General features: G+C 35.8%; 1 protein-coding gene across 1 annotated transcript; it reads right to left on the reverse strand.

Annotated features, from left to right (window-relative positions):
• Nucleotides 1–4,804: 4,804 nt before the first annotated feature.
• On the reverse strand, nucleotides 4,805–10,834 carry STRN (striatin, calmodulin binding protein; the record flags this gene model as incomplete). The annotated part of the gene is made up of 7 exons (XM_010189825.1): nucleotides 4,805–5,190; nucleotides 5,278–5,364; nucleotides 6,481–6,588; nucleotides 8,572–8,712; nucleotides 9,043–9,210; nucleotides 10,002–10,123; nucleotides 10,787–10,834. Coding segments are annotated over 7 exons (844 nt in total), but the record flags the coding sequence as incomplete, so codon positions are not given.
• Between the last annotated feature and the right edge of the window lie 516 nt (nucleotides 10,835–11,350).

An 11,350-nucleotide genomic window follows, 5' to 3' on the forward strand; every position in this document is an offset into this window, starting at 1 on the left:
TGTAGATTATGACTGAAGGAAAAAGAAAAATGAGAAACATGCCTAAAATTCTACTCTGCTTCCCAAATTTTGTGGCTTTGGTTCAATGCTAACGGACATCATGAGAAAGAGTCTTAGTCCTGCAATTTTGTTTTTAAATAAATGTTTATCTGGAAGTAGAAGAGCAGTCGCACTACAGCATCTGAGGAACTCATCCTCACATAACTGGGTCTGCAATATGAAGACTACATTAGCAGAAAAGGAAGTCCTGTTCTTAGAATTTAAGTAATAGGCTATTACAAATCTCTTGCCATCTCCTCATCTAAAGTGATACAGTTCTGAAACCTGAACAATCTCCCACCTTTTATTTTGACACAAGACTGCACAATTTGGAATCTGGAGACATACTAGATTTTATCCCTCATACAACCTGTAACCAATGGCCAAATGAAGAAATCTGAAGAATCATTATGGGAAAGCCTCACTAAACTTTACTCTAACTTTATATGTTTTCCTGAACATTAACAGGTGCATTTTATTCCTGAAATCCCAACCACCATCACTGGGTTTTACTAGATATTTCACACAGGTGTCAAGTAGGGTCCCCTAGGAGAGTCAGCAAAGACACTGCCAAACCACAGCCCACAAATGCTTCCAAATACACATCTTGAAAGGCATTAAAAAATCCGCAAAACTTGCTTATCTGGTGGTTATGCCCAATTCTTAATTTTTTGCTTCCTTTGGGATGGACTAACACTTATGCCAATCAAACATTTCTCAATTGACACATCAGTTTATGGAAATTGCTGCTCCCCAAAATTACTCTGTAAAAGTGTGAGGAAGGAGGTGGGGAAAGAAGACATCTGTGCTCAAACAGGTGTACTGAAAAAGGCAGTGTAACTAAGTCCCTTTATCTCTTAGACACTTACTCAAAAGGACAAGTTTCTGGTTACTTTAAATTCACAACTGCAAAATGGTGTTGTATGATCTGAACACAAAGCTGTATGGTGCACATCACACACTCAAACACATTACAGATGGGACTGCTTTAATGTAACATTATTTGAAAACATACACCCTAAAAAAGAACCTACAGTACCTGGCATATAGTTCTACAAGCTTCTTGCTAAAGAACATATTTTATCAAAATAAAGATGAATGAGATCCCAAAATATTCATCAGGTGATTTTCCGACAATAGAATCTTTTACATGGTACGTCAAAAGTTCTCTCTTTGAGGCACAAACAAATGCAGACACTAGGATTTTATAAGAGTGAAGAAAATGTTTTCCACAACATAATTGTATCTAGAGCTTCTTCCAGGCTATTCCAAATCACTCTGTGCAAGCATTTTGGTAACTAATCAAATATATGAAAGCAAACAGCACAGTGAAGAAAATTAGAAATAAAAACGAGAGTGTTTAAACCTAGTAGACCAATTTTCAACATATGGAAGGACTGGAAATTCTCCCATTAAATTAGTTAGTAAAGCCAAAAATCAGTAGCACAGGCTAACCTACACCAAAAAAAATGCGCTAACCATTGAAAAATGTACCATGTAAATTAGATATGGGAAAAATAGTAATGGGAAAATGTCATATACTATCATTACACAAAAATGCTTTTTTTGCAAGAATAAGCCTTAGGTCCAGTTTTGTTTACACTTTCAATAAATGTATGTGTCAGATTCACAAAAATTACCAATTACATTGAACCAGAAAGAACTGCATATAAAAGGGGGAAAATGAAAATAATTTAGTACCCTCAGAGATCAGAAGTTCAAAGCTTATAAAACCCAGGATAATAATGAAACAGGAATTAAGTATCTAGCTGCAAAAGAATCATAAGAACATAAGGAAAGTGAAGAAGAAATTTGAGAAGCAACAATGCTGAAAGTTATTTAAAACAGTTGTTAGAAAAAAAAATATGATTTGGGTTTGTGAGACACTAGCCAGAAGACCAAAAGTTTGGTCTTCCTACACAAAAGCACCAGAGGAAAAAACAAACAAAACCCACACTTAACAGATAACCTACAGACTAAGTCCAATAAATCATGCATGTGGAATGGCATTGTGGGCACCAAGATACAGAGAGCTGAGCTAAAAAGGTGAAAGCAAGAAAAAGCTGGAGAAAAGACTAAAAAACCGTTTGAAGAAAGTGGAAAGGAATGGAAATATACTGCTAGAACCAGTGCGTGCATGCAGGTTCCAAATTACAAAGACAATGAGGAATATGTAAAATGGCACAAAACATGGCTTGGAATACTGTCATGAAGTTGAAAAACAGAACTACTGAACATCATGTAAATCCTCCCATCAGTGAGATCTAATCATTGAAATATTCTTCAAAAGGAAGCCTAATTGTTTAGAACATAGATAAAGCCTCACTGGCCAAGACAATGTTAAAACGCACAAGTCTACAACCCTGCTTTAGCAAGCAGATGGACTAGATAACCTAAATAGCTTTTTCATCCCTAACTCCTATGATGATGGTCAGATCTGACAGGCTCATGCACAATACCCTGCAGTCCTACAAGTATGTGAGCAAGTACAGTAAAAAGACATTGACATCAATTATGAAGACCAGCACAAAAATATATATACTCCACAACCTCTTTGTAAGGCTACATTTGTTTTGTTTTGTTTTTTTAAAGGCACCTCATCCTCTAGCTATTGCCAGCTTTTAAAAAAAATCACTTTTCATTTTGAGCAAGAGCTCAATAGTGAGAAGGAAACATCTTTCAATTCACATTTGAACAGCCACTTCTTACATTCCAATTGTAATCAGAATGACAGTCTTTAAAAACAAGCATGCCGGCCTATTAGTTTTATGTACAGCAATTTAAACAACTGTAACTACATATTGTATTGTGTAAGCAAAAGCACAACATTCATTTCATACTCACACCATTATCTTTTGTATACACAAACTCAAGAGAACTCTTAATACTAAAACATTAAAATGCACCCATGGAGTCTTCCCTTACTAGACACATTTAATACATGTTTACAATATATATATACACATATATAATATACATAACTTTCAGACTTTTTCAAATAAATCTTTGTAATTTCCTCTTCAAAAAGAAATAAAATAATGACACTGAAAGAATATGAGTCAAGTACACAGAACTCTCACAAAGTTGAATGCTCAGTTTTGCAGCCAAGTTTCCCCCTTTCCATCATAACCAAAACACTTTATAAAAACTAAATAATCTGAATTACTATTGTAGTCACCTTTTTCACGGTAGAAGTTCTAATCTTATCAATGAAAATATATTGCATATCAATATAATGAAGTGACATATGTGAATATTCTGAGCAATAAAAAGTATTCCAGGATATTTTAGCAGTAAATATAACGTGTTGCAGGCTCAAACAGCACAGGTCAACTTTTTATTCTAAATAATACAGTTGATTTAAACTCCGAGATCAGCTTCAAATGTGGTCCCATCCCCAAATGCCACTCTAAAACCAACACAGTCAAACCCTATGTTGATATCTTCAACAATTCCTTTTTAAAAATTGTCAGTTTAAAGGTTAAAATTTATTTATCAGTTTCCAGTCTTAACCTCAAGCTGGTAGGTGGAAGAATTGCATTGGGTTCTTTCCTACCTCACATCAACACCAGCAATGATCTCCAGCAGAAATTCTGCCTTCCATTCATTCCCATTAAAGGAAAACACCAACTTTGGGCTTATGAGCACTAATACTCATGATGACATGTAATGGAAAGGAATCCACTCACCGTCCTTTAGAAGTGATAAAAAGACTAAAAGAACGGATTAAAAGTTCTTTGTCATTCAAATCAACAGGGAAGCTCTGGATACATAAACAAAGCACATCTGTTGAGTAATCACAAGCAGCACTCATTCTGCAGGTAACCTCATCAAGGGCACAATATGCCCAGTGAACCAGACAAGTTTAAGAGTTCCTCAAATGGTGAAGCTGGGAAATACCTCTAAAAGTAGCAGAATCTCTGAAACTGATGGAACTTTGTGTAGTTCTCACCTACTGCACTAGCAGGACTCACACAAAGCATCAGGTATAGGTTTAATCTTCAAAAGAAGTATTTTACTGTTATCCATAATGCCCAGAGCGATACCCTTTTTAGCAAGAACAGAAAGAGGAGATGAATGTTTGATAGTTAAATTGTAGGACAGCTTCTTTGGAAGGTTTTGTGATAATTTCTTGTGTCAGATCTCCAAGAATAAACAGCGTTATAAATCTGAATAAGTTAAATCTGCTACTACAGTATATACAGACTGCTTCAGTCTGTTGTTAATTGGGACTAGACTAAAGGCTCAGCTTCGAGCCACACACTAATAGTCTTTAAAAAATTATATAATTTTTTTTGCAAACTAAATATTTACTGTATAACACAGAAGATGTAACAAAAACTTTACTGCATTTTAATTTATGTTAGTAATTCGCTTTCCTTTAATTGCATTTATCTTAGGCTAGCAGCCAGGTGGCTGAGATTAACTATCTGCTACTGCTCTCTGAACAACATCTACTTTATTAATACCAAAGGGATGACAAAGTGCCTCTTGCATGACACAGTAATGAGCATGTGCCGACACTTTTTTCCAGGTGATTTAATTTTAAGTACATTAAGATTCCTCAATGAGAAGCATCCTAAGAAGTTTCCCTCTTTTCCTACTCCCTGATGCAATTAGACCCCTTTTTTCCAGTACTCCATTTTATTAATAGAGAATACATAGGTCCACTTTCACCCAAGGCCTGCCTGGACGAAAATTCACACCCTCTGAAATAAAAGCATTTATTTTGTTTTTGTTTTTTTTTCTCTCTCTCTTTTTTTTTAACTATTTGAAACTGAGAGTTTCCAAGCTCTCAGCACCAGCTGAGCTCACAGAAACCAGAACAAACATCAATTTAGAAAACAGCACCCTGCAAAACTAAACACTTACAAACATTCTCTGAATTATAGGGCAAGATAAGAAGAATCATGCCCTCCTCTTCTCTTTTGTGCAGCTGGTTAAATATATACACAGCTAGAGTTGAAAGGGAAGCACTCCGTCATACAAACACTTTAGCCAGGGCATCTGCTCCTGCACTGGCAATATAACATTTGGAGGGGTGGAATGCCACATCATGAATAGATTCATCAAATTTTTTGCGGTGAGCAGTAAATTCTTGGATGCAGGTCTTGCTTTCAAGATTCCACAAGCGAATTGAACAGTCATGACCTAAAGAAAGAGGAAACGGTTTTCTTTATAATTCTCATGTCTGTCACATCATTTTGAGAGTAGAAAATGGAATATGAATGTACTTACTGCCAGACATCAAATACAAGCCATTAGGATCAACTGCTAAACTTGTAACTGCATCTAAGTGAGCTACCATGGAGTGGATCAGTTTTCCTTTGAAAGAAAAGATTTTTTTAAGGTTATTTTCTGCAATTCACTTTGCTATCTGTATTCTCTGCTTAAACCACACCCCAGTTCATACTATAAATACAAGATCCTGTCCCATGATTGGATCATTAAATATGCAAGAATTCACTCTTTTAATGTTTACAGTCTCAGGAGAGCCACAGTACCAACATCACCAACTTTGAGACCTTTGTTTTATGTCTGTAAAACCAGTGTGAAACTGCAATCACTGTACATTTTAAATATCTGCCCCCTAAGTGAATTAAGCAAGTTCAGGAGTAAGATCCCAAGTTGGAAGAAGGATAGGGGCTGAGTATACTAATAAGCAATGAAAATAAACAATATAAGAATATGGGATAATTTTGGTCAACTCTGAGAATTAATGTTCTGTTACAGCTTATTATAATTACAGTAATGACCTCATGTTAAAAATAAGAACTCATGGGTCAAATGTGGGTTTTATTGTTGCAGAAGATAATAAAACAGAAAAAAAAAGAGCAGTTGTTTCCTCTACTGTTTATTACAAAACTATATCACCAAACAACTCAGCTACTTTCAGGCTTTTCCTCAGCTTCCATTAGGTCCTTTCACCTCTTTTTTAACACACATCTAGGGAGTAGCAAACTTAAAATCAACATGAATTGAAAGATCTCAATTTAACTTTTAAGACAGTGTGATCTGGAAGCAACGAAGTCACAAACCAAAGATTATCAAGACTCACAGTCAGACTATCAGATTAATACTATCATTCCTATCAAAATGTCCTTCAGTTCAAAATAACACAGACAACACAACAGAAGAAACATGAACATAAGCACAGAACGATTTTTTACAAGCTTCCTTTTATGTTAATATTGATAACCCCCATACATAAGGCATATTAAAAGAATGGACAAAGAATTATGCAGGTTCCTTATCACTATGCCAATGAAGTTTCAAGTGGGCTGGCAATTTCTGAGCTCTAATGGTGATGAGACATTTCTGTTTCAGAGGATATCCAACACTTGACATCTCTCAGCAATTATGTGAATAATATTAATCATAACGGCATTTTGTTTATGTTATACAACCACTATGACTAGTGCCTGCTGGAAAGACACATACCTGTATTGTTGTCGTAGAATTTGATGTGTCTGTCTTCATGAGCCGTGATACTAATTGGAAGAGTTGGATGGCTGATGACTCTGTTTATCTGACAGGAGGAACTGACTGCTAAACGAAAAAAACACACGTATCAATACAGTTAAACGGCTACATTCTTTGAAGGATTGCTACTAAGAAATAAATATGTAACCAATTTCATCTGCAAAATAATTTTAGCTTTATATAATTGAAACTCTCAGCTAGCACCTGAGTGGTTTAGTCTAAGGTAGTTTCCAAATTACTCACACACAGAGGCATGCATAAACCATATGTATGAGCGTAAATACAAAGAAGGACCAGCTTTGGGCCATGATTTTAGATGGCCACATCAGGCAAGAATGCAAAGCCAAAAAACTGAGTTAAAACACCTTTTTAGTACTTCCCCACCTCCACATTCCTTCCCTTGTCAAGCCAGACTTTCTTCGTAACATATAGACAGTGCAGGAAAATTAACACTGCAGGATGTTACCACAAAAACACAAGTAGCCACTCCACAGAACATCACAATTGACTATATTTAGTTAAACTGTTGCCAAAGAACACTCACATTCTTACTAAAATAAACAAAAAATAGAAATTACGATGAGATCACTTGCTACTAGGGGGGTAATTTACATCTCTCTATAAAAATCTGAACTGTCAACTAGTGTCAGCATCCACAGGATGCTTACGGATTATGAAAGAAAAAACCCCAGTCATATATATTAATAAACCTCACTAAAATTACTAGAAGCACATGAGACTGCATCAGAGCCAGCTATCCTCAGTTTTAAAATGCCAAGCAGAGTGAGGCTTATACTGAACAGCGGAGTCCCTAAATGTGGTAGTAGGGCATTTCAGGTGACTCCTTTCCCTTCTGCCTAGTTCTTACAGAAATAATTATATCTTTTTTTAAATATATGTAAGCTTCATAGTGCTGTTACATAACTAAAGATAGTAAATGGGGACTGCTACATGCAACACCGCAGTCTTGTTTTCTTAAAGGAATATTACTGAATTACAGTAAGAGGAGGTGGTGAAAAAAAAATAGAAGAAAAATAAAAGAACAGTAACTTCTACAGATTAGAGGCAACTCATTTAGGAGTTGGTTTTTAGACAGGAACAAAAATGTGGGTTAAAAAAAGAAATCCTACACAGTAACGAATAATACAAAGAAGAGATATGACACTTTCCATTCCCTCTTATTAAATGACAATCAGTTAACAGTTTTAAAACAGGAATGCAAAGCTGACAAGAAGGGCTTACTCCCTTTAAAAAATATAACTAAATAGTAGAATGCAGTGACATAAAACTTTTAGGGAAAATAAAAAACCCAAAATTGTAAAAGGCACCGAATGTTCATATTGCTATTAGGTTTCTATCTTGGCCTGAATATGAAACCTCATCCTGGTGTCTTTCCTAATGCCATAGTAAAATAATTTACTGACAGCAGACTCCTGACAGCTTCCTCCAAAACTTCTGATACTGGCCACTGCCATGATTCAAGGCCTTATATGGGACCTTGTGAATACACTTACACTGGAACTTTACTTTTCTCCTACAGTGAAAACTTCAACTGCAAAGAGCCAAGAGCGTATATAAAAAAAACCCACAAACTTAGAAAAGGGACACCCTTGAGGAAAAATAAGAAAAGAATCCATGCATACATACTCCCAAACTTTTAACAAATTCAGCTTCAGATTTTCCTGACGTTACCTCTATCTTGCAATTTTGGACTGAGAAGAGAATGAAAATCTTGAAGCTGCAAAGATCACTGGGCTGTATTAACAAAATCTGTGCTTTTCCTTGTGCTACTGTTCCTTAAAGAGGAATTCAGATAGCGTGGGCTTGTTTCTTCTACCTTCTTTCAAAAGTATGTGCACTCTTCTGCTACTGAAATACCCACAAGGTCTGCTGTAGTAGTAATAATTTACTGTTACAACTCAAAACACAGCTTGTCGCACAATTCATGCTATAATTCATCATGACACTGCCTATATGAAAAGACTATCAACTGTATCGATCTTGAACAAGCAATTTTTTGATTTAGGGTTGTTTTTTTTTGATACATACTAGTATCCACACTGGACTCCAAGGTAAGAATTCGCTGTCGTGTCTCCATGTTAAAAATGCTAGTGTGTCCACTGTTAAATGAAGCTACCATGAGGCTTGGGTCACTGCTCACAAGATCTACTGACGAAGGGATTCCCATTTCTGGAAAACAATGTAAAGAACATTTTCATAAGATTTAGCTGGTATAAAGAAAACAAAGCAGAAAAAAAACCACCAGCCAACAAACAAAAAACCCAACCAGTAATATCAAAAGGGTCATGATTATGAAACGAAATATTACATTTTAAAATCTACATTATGCCAATCTGAATAGATTGTCCTACGTGATCACTGGTTGAATCCTATTTTTCTGATATGTGTATCAACAACATTCTTTACTAGGATGCTGAAGGATTTCTATTCAGTAGCCAAAACTATTGCAGTCTGAACAGTACTGCTCATGAACTTTAAGGTAGGGCAATTTTTTTATACCTTGATTATCATTAAATATATTGAGAGCTGGAGTAATTTCTGTAGCTTTCCATAGACGTATGGTGCCGTCTGCTGAACAGGACAGCAAACGCTGGTGTGCTCCACTGTAAACCAGACCCCACACTGCATCTGTATGGCCTACAAAAGCTCCTCGTAGAACAGAGGGATCTGTGAACAGAACAAAACAAACCACATTTCAAAACAATATTTGAATTCTGTGTTTATGTACCAACAGTAAGAAACAAGCCAATGAAAAACCCAAGACCAATCAGGTCATGTCAATATAGAAGTCTCAGTTATTCTTGTATGAAGATGCTTGAACTTCATCAGCAGACATGGCATTCAGTTATCCAGTTTACAACTTATGTTTCAGCAGAAGGGACAGTATCACAGTTGACAAAACACACTGATTTTGAAATTCACCCTCAAACAACCATTAGAAGTACATCAGCCCCTTTTTTCCAAAAGCCAACTGCATCTGAATCTATGAGAAGTGAAAAATGTTTTAACACACAGACACAAAGCTGACATCCATTAAAATCTGGTGAATCTTACCAAACTGGGCCTTTTTAGCTGTTTGCAGACAACATTAACAGCTTTGGTCTCAGACTATACAACCTCTTTTTATCTCAACTCCACAGAGATTAGAAAAGAACATTAAAATACACATTTGCTGTACTTGCCAAGCACCAGGTTTAGTCCTGTACTTTTTCAACTCAGATGTTTCTCAAAATTGTGATGAGATCAAGGCCTTTTTTAAGAAAATGACAGATTTTTATCTTCTCATCAACCAGCATCAGTATTAAAACAAAAAAATACTTAAAGTAATTGAAGCCAATATTCAATTCCCTCTTTTAAATTTTCAAAGAAGCATTACCTACAAAATCACACTATTTTAGCCATATAACATTAATGTCACTAAACATATCATTTCACTGGTGTGTGTGGCAGCAACGTACCGTAAGAGTCATAGGGATCGATGTTTGGGTTGGTTGTATTCCAGCCATGGATGAGGCCATCTGTTCCCCCACTGTAACACTGCTCCCCATTACTGCTCATCACCACACAGAGCACTGGTCCACTGGAAGAACCCCGCCCCAAAGAAATGTTGACTATTAACATTTTCTTTTTATGAAAAATAATGTCAAAAGAATCCTCAAATTTCCCTGTTAGATAAAATTCACTTGACGTACAGACGGCAACAAAAATTCTGATCCTGTGCTACACCACTTCCCACAAAAAACACCTCTGCAATATTTGGTAATGTAACTACAATCAGGACAATTTAATCATTATTCACATGAAATAGAAAAGTGTCATACTTCTAAAGTATAGGCTTTGTTATTTTGTATAAACAGCTGTTTTTTCCCCTTTTTAAACATCTAAGGGTCTTTCATGAAACTGATTCAGTAGATTTTAATTCACTGCAAACAGCTTCATTCTACAGATGCACATATCTGACAAGAGGTAAAAGCTGCGATGAAAAACAGAACACATAATCAAATTTGAACTATGTAATTTATAGATTTTTCTTTTTAAAACTGTGGTGTACCTAGTTCCAGACATAAATAATTATGCAGAAAGGAGGTGAACATATGCAGATATTTTAAGAAACACGGGAACTAAAAGCATCACATGAAATCACTAGTTGACAAGGTGGAAATTAGTTTTAAAAAACTTCTATGTCTACTTAAAAAATCATATATTTCTCAAAATATGACAATGTTTCTCAGGAAATACTCACTTATGTGCTCTGAAGGTATATATTGGCTCTACATCAAGAGACGCACTCCTAAATGAAGTACAAGAAAAAGTTAACATGTATATGACCTTAAACAATGATTTACAAAAATGTGCCAGAATTGCTCAAAATCACTGCTATGTCTTTCTGAAGTGTTTCTCTCACAACTTCCTCTCCCAACATGATTTTTCAAACTTCTAGGAATTCTTTGCATTCTTTCAAAAATATTATAGGATTTGTTGGTTTGGTTTGGGTTTCTTTGTTTAAAGACTTTCAAGGTAGAGAGGCCACAAACTCTCACACACCAATCAAACCAGTAGGTAGGTACATGAATGGTGGGAAAGGAATGGAGTGCCATCAGTATCACATGGAATATATCATTAAGTGTTCCAAATCCCTACCAGAGGAAAGGGGCTTATGACACCTTGTTTTTATACCAATGCTGTAGCCCAGTTGCAAACCACTGAAAAAACTGCTGCGCTGAACTTTACCAATCAGGTGCTTGTTACAGACTGCAGGAAGCCCACATGCTTTGTCTAGTCCTTCTAACAGGTATATTATATATAT

Source organism: Mesitornis unicolor, unplaced genomic scaffold (genome assembly GCF_000695765.1).
Source record: "Mesitornis unicolor isolate BGI_N332 unplaced genomic scaffold, ASM69576v1 scaffold42998, whole genome shotgun sequence".
Lineage (NCBI taxonomy): Eukaryota > Metazoa > Chordata > Aves > Mesitornithiformes > Mesitornithidae > Mesitornis > Mesitornis unicolor.